Source organism: Stenella coeruleoalba (assembly GCF_951394435.1).
Source record: "Stenella coeruleoalba genome assembly, chromosome: 1".
NCBI lineage: Eukaryota > Metazoa > Chordata > Mammalia > Artiodactyla > Delphinidae > Stenella > Stenella coeruleoalba.
In genome coordinates, this window is record NC_137169.1 from 153,315,105 (window position 1) to 153,334,281 (window position 19,177).

A 19,177-nucleotide genomic window follows, 5' to 3' on the forward strand; every position below is an offset into this window, starting at 1 on the left:
GAACATGTACAACTGGGAGTTACTTCTTTTGTTCTCATAAAAATACAAGTTTGGGGATTAGCTAGAACATTGAAATTTATCAGTGTTTGCATCACAGAGTAAGCAAGTGTAATGGACTCTTTATAAACTTAAGTTCAGGGTCTATTTATGAATTAGGTTCAGAGAGACAAGTAGGGGAAAAATCTAAAAGTGGAATCAAGGAGAGCCAAAGAAATTTATCTCTGTTCTAATTGTTTTATTTATTTATGGCTGCATTGGGTCTTTGTTGCTGTGCATGGGCTTTCCCTAGCTGCGGCGAGCGGGGGCTACTCTTCATTGCGGTGCGGTGGCTTCACTTGTTGTGGAGCATGGGCTCTAGGTGTGCAGGCTTCAGTAGTTGCAGCTCACGGGCCCAGTAGTTGTGGCTCGCGAGCTCTAGAGCACAGGCTCAGTAGTTGTGGCGGACAGGCTTAATTGCTCCATGGCATATGGGATCTTCCCAGACCAGGGCTCGAACCTGTGTTCCCTGCATTGGCAGGCAGATTGTTAACCACTGCACCACCAGGGAAGTCCGTAACTATTTTTGATTCTATAGTTTTGGCTGAGATACTTCATGGTTGGCAGTCTTTTTACTGTACCTGTATATGCTCAGAATTGTGGTTGGAGGAAAGAACAAGGGATGAAGCAAAAGAGGTTTTGGGTTTCAGTTCTAGCCCATCATTTAAATTCCTTAAGCCTCGGTTTTCTTGTTTCTAGAATGGACATGAAACACCAGTACTCTCCACCTCAATGAATTGGTGTGAACATGTTTTGAAACCAGTGATGTTTCAAATCACTCTATGGAGTGATTCTATTTTCTTTATCATATTTCTCTTTTCTTCAGTTCTTTAGGTCTTTTGTGGGTTTTTAGGGAAGTGGTGATTATTGGGCTGGCAGAAGGCACAAAGACTCATTCTGCTGCGTCTCTCCTCTAGGTTTTTCTGCTGCCCTCTCCCCATAGGCTGTCTTAGTTACTGTCATACCAAACTGCTTCCAATTTCCAAAACATCTTTCTCTTTATTGTCTATGTGCATTCACACATACTCTTCCTATCATCTACTATTTCCTCTCTATCTAGCTAACTGTTACTCTTTCTTTAAATCTGTCATAAAGAGAATTAAAGAGTTAGAGTTCAGGTCAGAATACTGCAATAAATTTATGCCTCACTCTGCCATTTCTTCTCCAAACACAGAGAAATAGTAGAGAAAATATAAAAAGAGAGAGGAAAAAGAAATAGCAAGGCTTCAAAGCAAGATATATAATCTCTACAGATCCAACTAAGAGAGGCATACAAAGCAGTGAGTGGGCTCCAGCCAGAGCCTGGGCACTTGTTTGGAACAGACAGTGGCATCAGGGGAGCAGCTCCTGCAGGGCAGACAGGACCAAAAGCACTATCACTACTCCATGGCAGCACCCAGAGCAGGTCTCCCAGTTCAGGAAAAGGAGACTGAGAAGCAATAGGCTGTGCTCTATTTTCATCTGGAGGCATAGTTTATGAAAGTTGTAAGATCAGTGAAAGGGAGGGACGCTGCCTTCTGACCAGAAACTAAACCAAGGCAACCTCTGGCTCAGGGACTAGACCTATTTCTAGACTGGGGCCCAAGGGGCTATGTGAAAGATGGTTGCAGATGTGGAGGAGCTAGCATATAGACACACACACACACACACACACATACAGACACATGCCCCTAAATATTAAAAAGAAACTATAATTTTTAGAAAATTTTAGAGGAGGATATCTTTATGAACTTAAGAGTTAAAAAAGATTTCTTCCTGTTTAAAAGACTTTATTTTAGGGTTTTCCACCTTTTTTAAAAAGTGAATCAGCTATACACATATCCACTCTTTTTTAGATTCTTTTCCCATATAGGCCATTACAGAGTATTAAGTAGAGTTCCCTGTGCTATACAGTAGGTCATTACAAGTTATCTGTTTCATATATAGTAGTGTGTGTATGTCAATCCCAATCTCCCAATTTATCCCTCCTCCCCCCGCTCCACCACTGGTGACCGTAAGTTTGTTTTCTACATCTGTGACTCCATTCTGTTTTGTAAATAAGTTCATTTGTATCATTTTTTTAGGTTTCACATATAAGCAATATCATATGATATTTGTCTTTCTCTGACTGACTTACTTCACTTAGTACGACAGTCTCGAGATAATGAGCATTCACTGAACCTATTGTGGTAATCATTTCATGATGTATGTAAGTCAGATCATTATGCCATACACCTTAATCTCATACAGTGTTATACGTCAATTATATTTCAGTAAAACTGAGGGAAAATAAATAAATTACTGATAAAAGCCTTATTTTTAGACACTGAATTTCTCACTCCCTAATATTTCCCTTCCTTTTTATTTTTTAAACCAATATAAGCAATAGCACAATGAATATCCTTTAACATAGATCTCTGGGCACTTTGATGATGATGATTTTTTTTTTTTTTTTTTGCGGTACGCAGGCCTCTCACTGCTGTGGCTTCTCCCGTTGCGGAGCACAGGCTCCGGACGCGAAGGCTCAGCGGCCATGGCTCACGGGCCCAGCCGCTCCGTGGCATGTGGGATCTTCCCGGATCGGGGCACGAACCTGTGTCCCCTGCATCGGCAGGGGGACTCTCAACCACTGCACCACCAGGGAAGCCCCTGGTTATTTTATTAGAATAAAAATTTATTTTATTAGCCCACGAATTTTTGCCAGCTTTACCCCCAATAGTACTATGTGAACATGTCTGTATTCTTTGCCATCTCCCTCTTCCCTCCTCCTTTTTTCCTACTGATTTGTTAACATTTTTTGTTTGTTTAAGAATATTATTCCAGTTTATGTCATTTTTGTTGCATTTTTCCCCATTCTGCTGTCTTTCTTTATCCTTTTTTATGGGTAAAAGAAGGCTGTCTGGGCTCAGGACAGATACAGGATTGGCTACACTTTTTTTTTTTTTTTTTTTTTGCGGTACGCGGGCCTCTCACGGGTGTGGCCTCTCCCGTTGCAGAGCACAGGCTCCGGACGCGCAGGCTCAGCGGCCATGGCTCACGGGCCCAGTCGCTCCGCGGCATGTGGGATCTTCTCGGACCGGGGCATGAGCCCGTGTCCCCTGCATCAGCAGGCGGACTTTCAACCACTGCGCCACCAGGGAAGCCCGGCTACACTTATTTAATGCAAGTTATTTAGATGTCATTTTCCTTTACATGTGCAAAATTGAGATAATTACAGGGTTGTTATTAGCATCAAGTAAGTTGTGATGTAAAATAATGAGCACAGTGTGTGCCTCTTAGTAAGCATTTGATAAATGATAGCTATTATAATAATTTACAGTTTGAATGTTTATGTAGTCGCATTTATTTTTTTTGTTCAGCCATAGGTGTTATGCCTAGGAATTACCTGATGGCTACATGAATATTCACCTGTGTTTTTTTCTGGAAAATTTTAGGACTACCAAGGTTTTATATTTTACATTTAAAATCTTTAATCCGTATGGAATGCATTTTGTTGTTAATTGTGAAATGATGATCTGATTACTTATTGTTTCCTAATATAGTTAATCAGTTTTCCCAACATTTAATGAACAAACAATCCTTTGCTCACAGATTTAAAATGCTACTTTTATCATATACGAAATTCCCATTCACACTCATGTGTGAATTTTCTCTTTTGTTTCATAGATGTGTCTACTGATGCATTGACTGCTGTTCTGTTTTATTTATTGAGGCTTTACTATAATTTTTAATATCTGATAGGGAAAGTGTCATCTTGTAATCATATCTTCCAAAGTTTCTAGGATATTCTTTTATGTCAACACTTTTACATTAAATTTGGCAAACTAATGTCCAAATAATCCTGAATAACATTAAGTGTATAGCTTAATTTGATGGAGAGTATCTTTTACAGTATAATACTCCCATTTAGGAAAGTCCCTACATTCATGTTCTTAAATAAAAGTACCTCAGAATAACTTCATAGTTAACAATATTAATAGTGAATATTGCTTGTTAAGATTATTTCTAGGCATTGCATACATTTTTGCTCTTGTGAATGCTACTACCCCTTTGACCATTGTTTTCTGTTTCTGCTCTTACACAGAAATTTATTTTTATAAATTGCTACTATCAATATAACCAGCCACTTTACCAAATTTATATGCTCTAAAACTTTTTGAATTTTTCCAGCAATCACATTATTTGCAAATATGCAGTCTCCTCATTTCTAATAGTTGTAAGTCATTTTTCTTTTTTTATAACATTATTTAGAACATTTAAAACACTGTGTAGTCATAGCAATAACAACAGAAATCTGTCTTTGTTCCTTCTTTGCTTTTTTAAAAATTGAAGTAGAGTTGATTTACAATGTTGTGTTAGTTTCTGGTGTACAACAAAGTGATTCAGTTATACATTATATATTGTTTTTCATATTCTTTTTCATTATGGTTTATTACAGGATATTGAATATAGTTCCCTGTGCTATACAGTAGGACCTTGTTGTTTATCTAGTTTATATATAGTAGTTTGTATCTGCTAATCCCAAACTCCTAATTTATCCCTCCCCCACTCCCTTTCCCCTTTCGTAACCATAAGTTTGTTATCTATGTCTAGAAATCCTTATTTTTTCTGTCTTTAATGATCATGGGAGGGCTATATTGTGTTTTACTATTGAGGATAGGCTCTCTTTCTAATGTTGTATTCCTTTTATTCTTGTCTTTAAATATGTTCTTTCTTATGCTGAAATCAATAGAAACAGAGCACAGTGACTTATCATTTCCTTATCCAAATTCACAATATTTTTCTCAGTGACTATCAGCCGTTTCAGTCAAAAATTGTATGTATTCTAGGTTTTCCAATAGTTGATTTTAAGGGAAAGAATTGTTCTGTTTCATTTTTGTTGTTTTCTTTTTGTTACCTTTGCAGAAGATAGGCTGATGACATGTTGGTCTGTCTCATTTGTTACAATCTCGGTGATACTGAACATGTGCCCCACAAGTTTCCCCACTGGCTTGGTGCTGATATTGGGGTGCCACAACCGGAGCACTTTATCATCTCCTGAAAGAAGGACACGTGAAGATTATTTATTTTCTCAGAGTTGCAGGTGGTCACAGTTTAAAGAGTCTCTCTCACCCTTAATCATATCCTTATTTTTCTTCTAATATCAAATCACAGTCTGTTTCTTCCAGGATGTTGTCTATGATTGACTTGCTAAGAGTCTAGCCTTGTTTTGGATCTGCTTCTTCTTGTCAAGAGTGTTTTTTAATAATTGTATTTACATATATAAATGTGAATTCTCATAAATATTCTATGAGTTCTTTTCTTGATTTAACACTTTCCTACTCATTCATGCATTAATGTATTATTTATACTTTATTTACTTCCCAAAAGTACTTAAGACAGCTGTTCTTTTGTTTCTACATTTTAAAATTATGCAAGCATTATAATAATAAAAGGAATCAAAAGAAGTGAAAAATTGCACATAATCTTTACCATTATAACAAATCAGCTGTTTTTGTTTTTCCATCTTCCCTTCTAGCACATACTCATGAGCATACAAAATTTATATGCAATTACTATCATGGCATAGATAAAATTTTATTAATTGTTAAAATCATATAGGTACATAGTGAAAGATTTAAACAATATGGAAGGATATTATTATTGTAAAAATGTCCTCTTTTCCCTTATAATCCCTAGTTCCACACCCTATAGGTTGTCACTGTTAACTTCTTTTTCTCTCTTACAAATAGACTTCTTTATTCTTTTTGGCCGCACCATGCAGCATGCAGGATCTTAGTTCCCCAACCAGGGATCGAACCTGCTCCCCCTGCAATCGTAGTGAGGAGTGTTAAACACTTGATGGCCAGGGAAGTCCCACGAATAAACTTTTTATTTTCAGAGTTAAGAATAACATTTTTCAGGCTTCCCTGGTGGCGCAGTGGTTGAGAGTCTGCCTGCCAATGCAGGAGACACGGGTTCTTACCCTGGTCCGGGAGGATCCCACATGCCGCGGAGGGGCTGGGCCCGTGAGCCATGGCCACTGAGCCTGCGCGTCCGGAGCCTGTGCTCCGCAACGGGGAAAAAAGAATAACATTTTCCCATTTATATTTAAATACTTTGAATTATTTTCAGAAAATACTTTTTCTCAACAACAAAAAAAATCACTATCACACATAAAATATACACAAATAAAAATATATTATAAATGTTGCCCAAATACAAAAATCACTGTTTTAAAATGTATTTTTATCAAGAAATTGCAGGATGCTATATTGAATGCACTTTCTAGTCTGGGAAATGTGGTCTAGCTGTATATCCAGTAAGAGATAATATAGGTTTGGTGAATAGCTGTCAGTTTTTATGATATAACTAGATGTGTGTGTATAAACATATATGATAATAAAATTTTTATTTTTAGTTTTTAATATCAAAATTATAATAGATCATGGGTAAAAGATACAGTCAAACAATTCAATTAGCAGATATAAAACAAAGTACTGTTTTAGACCCAGTAAAATTGGTTATCAGTTACATGATTAAAACTGAGTAATTCCAATAATGCAGTATCTTGCCTGATTTGCTTTTCACTGTCTATGGCTAAGAAGTGTCACGTTTCTCAGATATGTTCAGAACCCTAAGCCTCAGGCCCATAAATCATCCTAGATAATGTTAGGGTAACTGCTGAAATGGGCACTGTCACTCCTGAAGGATAAGACCACTATTCCCTGAAGAAAATCTATGACTTGTCTATTACATGCAGAAGGATTCAATAGATGATTGCCACCTGAGAAATGTCCAGGCCTTTTAAACTAAGGACTTTGTTCAATATGCATTGTGAAGGAAACTCAATCTTCCAGAGGTTCTCTATTATCTACTACCAGAGGTCTTCCAGCTCTGCTTGCTTTTCATTGATAGTAATGAAATCCTTATATAGTCTGTGTGGCTACTTTTTGGACCCAGAATGTACAGAGGGACACAATACTAACCTCTAAATGCATACAGTATTTCAACTGCATTATTATTATTATTAATCAGCTGTCTCATGCTCCAATTTATAGCTATCTATAAACATGCCTTATTTGTACTTTAGATTTTGAATCCTTGAATATTAGAAATTCAACCTGATCTTTATGAGGTTTACCATGTCTAGTCCAGAGCAGCTGTGTAATAAATGTTTGTTGAATGAAACATGAACAAATGCATGCAGAGTCCCCAAGATAGTTGGGATGGCAGATAATTGTTTTTATATACTAGACCTTCCAAATTAGGAGGTTAATTCTTAAAATGGCCAGTAGAGACAACTATTGGGTAAAAAATTCTTGATGTGCAACAAAATAATGCTCAGGAAATACCTTGTCCTGGTTTGGCTTTTTTTTTTTCCTTCTGCAAGAACTTCTGTTTTTTCAAGCTCATCAAACGTCCCTGCACATTTAACACATTCAACTATGTTTAGCAAATCTGCTTTTAGAGTATATTTTGAGTCATCAGCTGCTACATACTGCACATGGAGCAATCAACAAGAGTATTCTCCTGAGAAAAATGTGTTTTCAGTTATTGAGGATTTCCATTTTCTACTAACAGAGGCTCCATAACTGTGGCAATTCAATAAATTACACATGGTGAAAAGAATTAGCTGCTTGTCAGTCATACTGCTAAATGTTTTCTTGCCTTTGGAAGAGTGCTAGAAACACTATAATTAGCAGGTTTTCAAAGCTGAAATGGGGATCTTATAATAATTAACACTGAGGTTAGTGAGAGTCAAATGTTTTAATCCATAAGCACTGAAGTGGTTTGAGTCCCAAAACATTACCAAACACATTTTTTTTTCCAGAACTGATTAAAATACTTAAGACTACAAAGTATACAAAAGTTGGTCCGTTCCTTTTCTCTTTTTTAAATAAAATTAATTAATTTATTTTTTAAAATTTATTTTATTTTTGGCTACGTTGGGTCTTCGTTGCTGCTCACGGGCTTTTCTCTGGTTGTGGTGAGTGGGGGCTACTCTTCGGTGCAGTGTGCAGGCTTCTCATTGTGGTGGCTTCTCTTGTTGCAGAGCACAGTCTCTAGGCACATGAGCTTCAGTAGTTGTGGCATGCAGGCTCAGTAGTTATGCCTCGCAGGCTCTAGAGCACAGGCTCAGTAGTTGCGGTGCACGGGCTTAGGTGCTCCGCAGCCTATGGGATCTTCCTGGACCAGGGCTTGAACATATGTCCCCTGCATTGGCAGGCGGATTCTTAACCACTGAGCCACCAGGGAAGCCCTGGTCCATTCTTATGTTTTGCATTCTTTTGTGTGGGAACGAAGGTTGTCCAAAGGAATTGGTTAAGATTAATGTGACAGCACATCTTTCAGAACAATCAGATTTTAGAAATCAAATCTCACTGTAGCCATGTATTTAAGTACTACTTTTTCAAAGGCTTTGTGTGCAGGGCTCAGGTTGAAGCAGGACGGAAGTCATTGCTTTTATCTAACTGAAGACAAGCTGCGGTGAATGCAGCATCCACTGCAATCTGATTCTCAGGCAATTTTGCTGCTTACTCTCTCACCACCAATATACTCTCCTTCCCTCACCTACTCCCTCCTTCTGACTTCCGGCCAGGACCAAGCAAGTAATGAGCCAAGATAGTCAGGAAAAGGCAATGGGGGATCAGGAAATTATGATACAAGCATTCTACTTCTTTTATTGAAAACATCTGATTTTAGTATTTCTTCTGTTCCCTTATGTGTTATAGATCTCATTATGGAGCTCTCTACATGATAGCCTTAATTAGTACAGCTTAAAGAGTTAGATTCCTGTGTGTGCTTAGAATCATCAGTATTGAGTGTCAGGAAACTTGCCCCCAGTCTAAGCCGTGACTCCCACATATTGCTTTTCAGGTTCTTATCCAGACACCTTTCTTTCTTTTCTTGATGTCTTTAACTGAAATGTAGGTTTGTGACCAGTTAATGCTTTGTTTTTCTGAATACACGAAGCTGTGGTTATATATTGAATAACATCTAATTGGAAAACTCGGCTCCAATTTTTCAAAAGGACAATTTAGTTTATCTCCCATGAACAGGAAGTTTTTAAAACAATAGTATCAGAGTATTACGTTCAAAAGAATCTTAAAATTTATGTAGTCCAACTTCTTCATTTTACCAGATAAGGAAAATGAGCACCAGGCAGAGATTAAGTGATTGTTGAAAATCATACAGTTGGTTAGTGGCCAGGCATGACTAAACCCAGTTCTTCTATCTTCTAGTTCACTGTTTTCATTAGTTTTGCTTTCCAGTAGACTACAACAAAATTTTTAAAAATAAGATTTGAACCACAATCTAATTTTAAGTAAGTGTTGTGGCAGGCCCAAAGCTGAGGACAGATTTAAGTATAAACTTTAAATGCACAGTGTACTTGAAAAAAAATTAACTTCGTGTCCTCAAAGGAGATTACCCTGTCATGAAGTGAAAGTGCAGCTATCATTATGTGTACCTCAAGGCTGAGGCAGGATACTCTTTGTAGGAAACCAAATATTTCCTGCTGTGTGCGTTTTGGGAGAAGAAATTTGAAGAAATCTTACATGGAAGGGGGCCAATAGCACTTATTCATCTAACATCTCGCCTCCTTTAGTGAATATGTGTACTCTAAGCATTTACCAAATGGTATATTTGTTGATGTTTTTGATGGCAGGGCTTTCTTCTTCTTTTTTAAAATCTTTTTTCTCTTTTAAAGTTCAGATCTCCAGTATAGGCCATTTTCTTGATGTTTATTTGTTTGGGTTTCTGTTTTGCTCATTTACATCTTTCAAGTCTACATGTCCCTTGTTTCCTTTAAGGTGACCCTGATCTCCTTGAGGAGCCTCTGGGAGCTCATCTTCTCCAACACACAGGTAGCCTACGGAGTCCTTAACAGCTCCTATCTCCAGCCAGATCTTTACCCATCACCAGTAGGAATATCCTCTCAGATGTCTAATTGACACTTGATATTTAAGTATTTAAGTTCAAAATTGAAATTTTGTTTGCATTCTTTCTCCATATAAGCACCCTCTTCTCAATTTCTATGTAATTATCAATGCAACTGCTATTCTTCTATGTTTCCCTCCTTACAAACTTGCAGCTGGCTGCTCCCTTTTATTAATCCCCAATATCATTCTGTCCCCAGGTCTTATGAATAATTTATTTTTCCATGTCTTAGAGACTGACTCTTGCTTTTCTTTTTCTAGAGCACCTACAATAACTCAGACCCTCACCATCTCACTCATGACTTCTGTAACAGCCTCCTAATGAACTGAAGATTTCAATTTATTCCAACAAAACCTGTATAAGTTGATCAAAGTGATTGTGCCTAACTGTTGTAAATGAATTGAATTAATAATTATTGATAACCTACTATGTGCCAGGCATACCTTACCTCAATTAATCTTAAACACTACCATATGAAGTAGGTGTGGTTTTTTGTTATTGTTAGCATCAGTATTAGCAAATTTGGATTGAAGACTTATTACGTGCAAGACCCTTCCTGTGTAAGTACTTTATTCTTATAATACTATTACGAGTAGGTATTATTATCAGCTCCATTTTGCAGGTGAGATTGAAGCATACAGGAATTAAATAACCTATCCAAGGCCATACAGCTTGCCAGGAAGAGAGCCAGGATTTGTTCCTAGGCAGTCTGACTACAGAGCCCAGGCTGAAAGCCATCACAGTCTTAGAACCTCAGTATGATAGATAAGGAGTCTGAGGCCGGAAGAATATTTCAGTCCATCACCTTTCCCCTCAAGTTTCTTATGTTTGTCATCTTTCCTCCTACTCTCAGCAGATAATCTTAGCCCTTAAATGTTGGTATTTTTCAACACTCTATCCCTGGTCCTCTTCTCTGTTAATGCTAAACCATTGGCTCTTTACCTTTTTGTCAGGGACTCCTTTGAGGATTTGATAAAATTTTGGACTTTCTTTCCAGAAAAATGCACATAGATACACAAGCATTCAGCCGCAGGGGCTGTAGGACTCCCTTAAAGCCCACACATGGGCCCCAGGCTAGGAATTCATGCTCTTACACATTGAAACAAGTTCTAGAGAGATTAAATATTTAAAAGTAAAATATACAACAAACAAAAAATTATAGTAAATATGGGAGAATTTGTTTCACACATTCACAGGCTGGGGAAGGCCTTTCTAAGTGTGCCACCAAATCAAAAAGCCACAAAGAAAAAGAATGACAGATTTGACTTTATACAAACTTTAACATTCTCTAAAAGTTTTCTCTAGCAGTAAAATGCGATAACTGTATGAAACTCTATAACTGTGTTAATTAAGGAGAGCACTGTTTGCAAAGTAGAAAATCTCTGTGTAACATGAAATGCCCTCTTACCTCCCGTGACAATCACATTTGCTTTTCTACTGTAACAAAAAGTGTTTGCTCCTCTTGGCATGGAAAACTCTCTGACAGGCCTGCAAAACACAAATTAGATATAAAGCTTGTATATTTTTCCTTATAAAGCTAATTCCAACTTATAAATAGATTGTGTTCAAGAGGCTCACTTCTAAGTTGTTATGAATCCATTTACCCACAGAAAATATTATAAGCAAAGATTAAATTCTTACTGACCCACAGAATCTACTTACTCCATAATATGATATTAATGCAGCATTTGCATTGTTTCTGTTTAAAAAGAAATCCTTTCCTCCACCCTGGAGTTGCAGTTGTGCTGATGTTAAGGCTGGGCAGAGATATATCATGTCTTAAGCGAGAAAGTATATTGCTCAGCTAAATGAGTGTAGTACAGAATGGCAGGAATGTATTTGGATACTTCCCCCTCACTCACTACCCACATCCAACTTGCTGTCAAGTCTTGTTGATTTTACCTCCTAAATAGACATGAAATCTGACCACTTCTTCCCATTTCCGCCACAATGTCTTGGTTCAACTCTCTATCCCCTCTCACTGGAACTACTGCAATAAACTGCTAATCTCTCAGCTTCTACTATTTTCCATTCTCTTTCCCCAATCACACTCCAAATCCTGTTGTCAAGTTGCAGCCAAAGTGATCTTTCTAAAACATGAGTTGGATCACATCACTTTTCTCCAGTGGACTCCTGATACTCTAAGAAACACCAGGTTCCTTCACCTGGCCCACCAGGCCCATATGGTGCTGGATGGTCCTTGTCACCTTTTCAGGCTCACTCCATGCCCTCCTCTTCCCCTGGATCCAGCCATGTGGTCTCTTTAGCTTCCTTTCTGGCCTCACTGAACTCTCTTTCTCCTCAAGAGCTTCTGCACAGGCCAAAGATTTTCTTTCCCCGGATCCTAGCCACACTAACAGACACCCCCCTGTAAGTGTCAGCTTAAATACCACTTTCTCAGAAAGGCCTTTCCTGGACTCCACCCTCCTGCCCCCACCAAATAAATAAAGTCTTTTGTGTTATTTTCTAGTCTAGTACCATGTTATTTTCCCTTAGGCATAAAGCACCTGACCTTAGTCTCCTCTTGCCTTGTATGTTTCCTTTTCTTTTCTTTTTTCATAAATAAAATGGTAATATATACTATTCTGTTCCTTGGTTTTTTCACTTAATAATATATCTTGACGATCTTTCCAAATCAGTAGGTAAAAAACTTTCTCATTCTTTTTTCTAATTGTCATAGAGTATTCCTTTATAAGACTAAATCATCACTTAATTTCTGAGGGACATCAAGCTGTCTCAAATTTTTTGTGATTACAAATAATACTGCAACTTTCTTATAAAAGTGCCATGTCATATGTATGTATTTCTAAAAGACAAGTTCTTAGAAGTGGTATTGCAAGTCAAGGGGTACATGTATTTGTAATTTTAAATTATATTGCAGTTTCTTTTTAATTCTTTTTGCCCACTAGACTACACTTCTTCAAATGTGGCTCTTTACAAAAACTGGGCCTCATAAAGCATAACTTCTATGTAGCTTATATTTTGGGGTTATCTTTGAGATAATAAACCTAAGGGGCAATACCCAGAAGCATCTTGGATTGCAATTATCACCCTAAACTTCAGGTGAGAATAAATTTTCATTATAAGGGCCCAACGTGGATTTAGGTTATAAAAGAAATGGATGTGAATTAAACACAAGCTGTAGATTTCTCAGAACACAATCACAAAGTCAATGAGAGAGCATGTAAATGAAGTCTGAATTGCAGTCTTTGGGAAGATGCAGATATAAGATTTGGCTGAAACAACTTTGTTTAATGTCAGAAAAATTATGAAGAAAAAATTTGCTCAACTAAATTCAGGAATTTACATAAGAGGCTCTTACTGGGAACCATGGATCATGTGTAGTTTTTCCAATTATGTTACTTTTTATTCTTCCTTAAACCTAAGGTAAAGAGTATTTCTTAGAACCCTACATCCAACTTCATCAACCTCTTAACTTAGAGGTTAACTTCATTAACCTCTTTACTTAGGTCAGGAATTCTCATGACCTTAGAGCAGTGGTTCCTAAACTTGGAATCAGAATCACTTTGGATGCTAAAATATAAATTCCTGATCCTATCCCTAACTTAGTAAATCGGAATCTTCAAGGGGTTCAGAAATTCATATTAAATTTTTTTCCAAAATGTTTTCTCACATATATGCCTATAACATTTACTTGTAAATTATATACATATATTACACAATTAATATAGTATGTATATTATAAACAAACAGCAATAAAAATGTGATAAAAATGTAAAAGAAAGGGAATTTCTACCCACTTTCTGATTGCTCATCTTGCATTCCCTCTGGGGTATATGCACCCTGCTTTTGAGTTGGTTCCTGATAGTTTCAAGAAAGAATATGAGAGCTCTTTCTGATTTTTTTTTTTTAACAGGAGCCCCAGTAGGAGGAGGTAGTGGGAAGGGCAGACTTCTGTAGGGACCTGCCATAAAATGGATGGAGCTTGACAGGGCAAACTGGTGAAGTGGACTTAGAATGCACCCAGGGTTGAGGTCAGGAGGCCTAGATTTTGGTCACATTCTGTTGCTAAATATATGACATTAGAAGCGTCACTTAATTTTGCTGAACTACAATTTCCCCACTTATGAGACCAAGGATTTGGATATAGCTTAAATAGCTTCTACTACTTAAAATCTTTGATTTTATGCTTTCTGTGTGGATGTGGCTGGGTAGGAGTCCAGCAGGCCACTGCATAGCTTATGTAGGTGGTGGCCAGCACTATGCAGCACACAACCTGCATAACCGTTACCAGTGGCCCCTGGATTGGGGCAGGGGAAAGTATATGAACAAAGACTCCAATGACTCATTGTACTTTCTAATCAGTAGTGTAGCTCCCCCCGTGTGGGGGAAGAAGTGAAATTAGAGCAGCTAGAGGGTTGTGGGAGAAATAGATCTGAATTTATGGATTCATTGAAGGTTGTTGACTATAGACTTTCCATATTGGAAATGTTCGGGATAGTATGTTTGAAAATTGTTCCTGTCTTACCTAAGATTATTAAAGCATTAGATTTCTGTATTAAATAATGTCTGCAGTTGGCAAAGGAGTTGGGGAGAGGGCATAGTGAGCTAAAAGTATACTCTGAAAGGGAAGTAACCAAGAGAGAGAAATTCCCCAATGACAACAAGGCCTGTGAAAGAATTTTGGGGGGCACTCAGTAGGGCCTCAACAAAATTTACTGAGTACAAACTGAATGTCCAGCACTGGCCTAGAGGAAATATCAGTGAACTGTGATAGCAGAGGTGAGAGTGTTCATTAGTTAAGATGTGTACAGGAGCCAGGCAGGTAAACTATATGAGCGAAGTGGGCTGGCTAGGAAACTACAGGGAGTGCACGGAGAGTGCATGTCCTGTGGAAAGTGGGAACCAAGGCCCAGAGTCAGTTAACAAAACCAAATAAATGACTGTAAATGCTACCAAACAAAACACCATTTGCAGGTTGCATTTAGCTCGTGAGACTACCAGTTTGCAACCTCTGAATGAGACAGCTCCTATATTTTAAAAAACATACACGATGATAAAATAGCAATAGTTTAGACAAAATTTCCAATTTTGATAAGTGAGAATGATCATTTAGAGGAGAAAAAAATAGCTCTTTTTGTTTTAAAGTTCAAAAGTAAAACAAAGTATCAGTTGTTAAGTCCTAAGTGGGAAGTTTACTAAATAAACAGGAATAGATTATACTACTTCTATGTAAAAAGATACCTCTAAGATATTTTAAAAGATTTTTTCTTCCAAAAAAATTATATCTAGTTTATAGTAGTAATTTTTCTGACTAGCTAATGCAAAGGTAAACTGTAGTCCTAATTTATTCAAATTACTTATTTATAGTTCATGAAAAGCAGCCCTAATTCAGTAACATAAATCTAAAGTCAGAATTTAGAATTTTGAAAATGTTTAAACTTTCCAGATAAGAAGTAGTTTCTACTTATCTCTGGTGACTTATTTACACTTTTGCCAATGACATGTTTTTCTGGTTGACTGAATGAACTGAACTTGATTAGGTATAAACTGGGAAGTCATTATTTTCTTCTACCCTTGTCTCCAAACACAGTCTCTGAGTACATCATCGTGCCCCAGCAGCAAGTCTTCCTGGACCAGTTTCCATTAGAAAGGGAAATTCCTGCTAAACCACTGACTGTGGCCCACAGGAAATTCACACAGGCTAGTCATGCAGGACAGTGTCAACCTGAATGCAGCCCCACCCTATTGTCTTGAGTCCCTCCTGCCAGGTAGGAATGTGTGCATTAGGCACAGCAGGGGCAGAGCTGAGGGCCCACAGTAATTTTGGGGGCCCACAGAAATGTTCTAATTGTTCTTAAAATCAAAGGAAAAAATTTAAGTTTAGGGTCAAGAGAAGTGTTTTAATTTTTTCTCATATCAGAAAAACTAAAATTTTTAGAGCCTAAAACATTAAAAAAGTTGAAGTCTTTAAAATTATATCAAAAATAACGTGCAATATTGAGAGCGTTATGGTGGGAGGGACACATGAAGGCAAAAGTGCTCAGGGCCGCATGTCATAATATGGTCCAGCCTGCAGCCTTCAGAATTCCCCATGGGGAAGCAAGTAGTGGTCATAATGTGCATATGTCACCTGTCAAACTTGCCTAAGGTGAGCCTGTGTCCTTTGGGGCCTCAGCAAGTAGCCCCTGGGGAGCCAGATGTATTTCCCTGCTTTTTTGGCTCTCCTGGAGCTCTCCTCCAGCGGTCTGAGGTGCGGAAAACTCTCTATCACCTCCACTCTCACCCTGGGGATGGCAGACCAAATGCCTCAGCATTGCCCATAGTTCCACAGCTAGGTAACTGCATCCTCCTTTTCAACTATTTTAGAATTGTTTGTTGTTTCTTCATTGTTGTGGGTGACTGATAAGAGTCATGGGACTGGTCTGACTACCTTCTAATAATTCTGTGAGGATGGTTTAGTATATCTTTCTTTAAATGGAACTTTAGCTGAAATTCTAAGATAGCAGGAAAAGAAACATTTAATGCCCTGTTAGTTGATTATGGATCTATCAAACATTTTTACATCAATGTCTCAGCATGTAAAATGGGGATCATACATACTTCCCATTAAAATTTTTTTGTTTTTTTAAAATACCTGCCCATTAGATAAAATTAATCTATTTTCCTGGCCCACATAATTAAATGGACCAGAAATGGATGAACTGTGTCTTTCAATAAAGCCAGTTGCAACTAATTCATATAATTGATTCAAAAAAATTCAAAATTCATATAATTGATTCAAAAAAATTCAAAATTGATTCAAAAAAAATCAAAATTCAAAAAAATTCATATAATTGATGTCAACTGGGAAAAAACTTAAAAGATGAGCTGCTTTTCACAGATATTTTATATACATATTCAACTGCATAGTTTTAAACAGGTTGCTTTCTTATTCTGTAACTAGGTGTAATTTACTCTAACTGGTACATACCAGAGTGTTCTCTGAGAAAGTTATGATAATATTAACTAGTATTTCCACAGCATTTTACATCTGAAGAATGAAGAGAGTTTTCACTCAACATCTTAAAGTGCAGTGAGATATCTGGTTTGGTGTTTGGACTTGAGCTCAGGTCCTCCACACCATGGTCCCTCCTCAGGGATGGGGTGGTAGGCCAGGAGTTGGGGGGGACCACCCTCTTGTCTAGGATGCCTCAGGGGGACCCACCTCTAAACAGTGACCACACCAAGATAGCACTAGACTCATAGTCTTATGTACAATGTTGGCCCATATTGTCCATTCCATAACAAAATAAAATGTAGATACCATGCACCTTTGAACACAGAAGGCTCCCAATAAATATGTTTGAATACCCTTCAGGGAAAAATACCACTGGTTGACAGTACTGTACCAGTTTTCAGAGTCACACAGAATAGAAATATATTGATTCTGGGAAGTTCCCTCTGAAATTTTCCCTGAGATAATAGTACTTTTGAAGGAGAAACATTTTCTAATAATTTCTTCAAAATGAAAAAAAAAAAAAATCCAAACACTATACTATCAAAAGACCTTGCCTGAATCATAGCATACTTCACCTTAGTTTCCTTGCTAATGTTACACAAATTTGTGAGCTCTGATCTGGAGAGGGAAGCAGGGTAATCAGATGGAACGTTACATAATTAGGGTTATTCACTGAATGTAATACGATGCTCAGACAGGAAAGCATTCCGGGGGATCATGTAATTGCTAAAGGTGAAGGGCCATTGAGCAAGCTTGTATCCTCTCTTATCTTCCCTTGGGGTGGGGGTAGATGGGAGGAATGCAGGGGACAAAGAAGAAGTCATTTTTATTTCCTCCTTAATGATGTAAGGCAGAAAATTTGCGTGCCTCAGGTAAAGGTATTTTTTTTAGATAGCGGTCCTCACTCTGGGTTACTGCCTGTGATTAATCCATATTGTACCCATTCCCAAAGAACAAGAGAAGGTGCAATAGAAAACTTCAGATCAGAGTATGGTAAACTTTTTCTTTAAGGATCCGGATAATAAATATTTTACACTTTCTTATTTACTCTCTGCCACTGTAGCACAAAAACAGCTGTAAATAACACGTAAACAAGTGAGCATGGCTGTGTTCCCATATAACTTCATGAGCAATGAAATTTGAATTTCATATAATTTTCACGGGTCATGAAATATTACTCTTCTTTGATTTTTTCAACGATTTAAAAATGTAAAACTTATTCTTAGTTTGCAGATGCTACAAAAGCAGATGGCCCGCTGAACATGGGACATGCCATTTTCTGACCCTTACTATAGAAGTGGGAACACAAAGCACAAACCAGTACAGGTCTACAGTAACTCCACCTGATCTCAGTATTAAAATTCATTGTCTGATGTATTTCAGTATCTTTATTAAGGAAACAAAAAGGGGAACTTTTACATTTATTGAGCACTAACTATATATACCATGCATTAAGCTAGGCACCTTACCTGAGTAAATTAGGTTAATTTTTACATACCTTATAACACTACGAGGTAGGTATATTCATTCCCATTTAAAGATGGAAAAACTGAGACTAAGTAGAGCTAATGGTAACGTGTTCAATGGTCACAAAGCCTTGAGTGCCAGACAGAAACCAGTTCTGACTGGCTCCATAGCAACCCTACTGAGAACCACTACATACTTTCTAATATTACAATCTGCCTCCAAGCTGGGTAACTAATAAAGAGTAATGCTAAGTAGTTAATTGCTCATCTCTTGGAATTGCCAAGCTATTAAAGGGTTAATGGTTCAACTTATGTCTTGCAATAGGCCAATATTCTTTACATGGCAATATTAATAGCATATGTTCATTTTCCTGCTGGTACATTTGTGAAATTACCATACAAAATTATGACCAGAATGATAATCATTTCTTAAATGGAAAATTTTTTTTGAGAGGAGTTTTTTCCTGCCTTTCTGGGAGCTGTACTGGCTTCCATTTTAACAACTGGCCAATTATGAATTAGTATAAATGCAGTTTCATCTGTCTCAGCTTAAGACTTATCATAAGAAATTGCAGAGATAAGAATATGATGAATCTAGAGATGGAGTGGACTTGACTCTCTATTGAAATGACTCTTCAATGGCACTGACAGTTCTGGAAAACATGATTACACTGTATCACTTGAGAAATCTCTTTAGCTTCTAGATTTAGGAGAGTGACCCAAGGAAGTAGATGAAAAGTCAGCCAGAATTTGACAGAATAGATCAATGATCATTATTTGCTGAGTTTGTATATTTTTGTCTCACAGTTTCCTG

General features: G+C 37.4%; 1 protein-coding gene across 1 annotated transcript in view; it reads right to left on the minus strand.

Moving 5' to 3' along the window:
- WDR64 (WD repeat domain 64) overlaps positions 1 to 19,177 on the minus strand; it is a gene marked incomplete at its 5' end in the record, with an annotated part of 149,491 nt that overhangs the window by 84,200 nt on the left and 46,114 nt on the right. The window contains 2 exons of the mRNA XM_079916450.1: positions 4,913 to 5,052; positions 11,345 to 11,424. Of these exons, the coding sequence (XP_079772576.1) occupies positions 4,913 to 5,052; positions 11,345 to 11,424 (220 nt within the window). The remainder of the gene's footprint in view (positions 1 to 4,912; positions 5,053 to 11,344; positions 11,425 to 19,177) is intronic.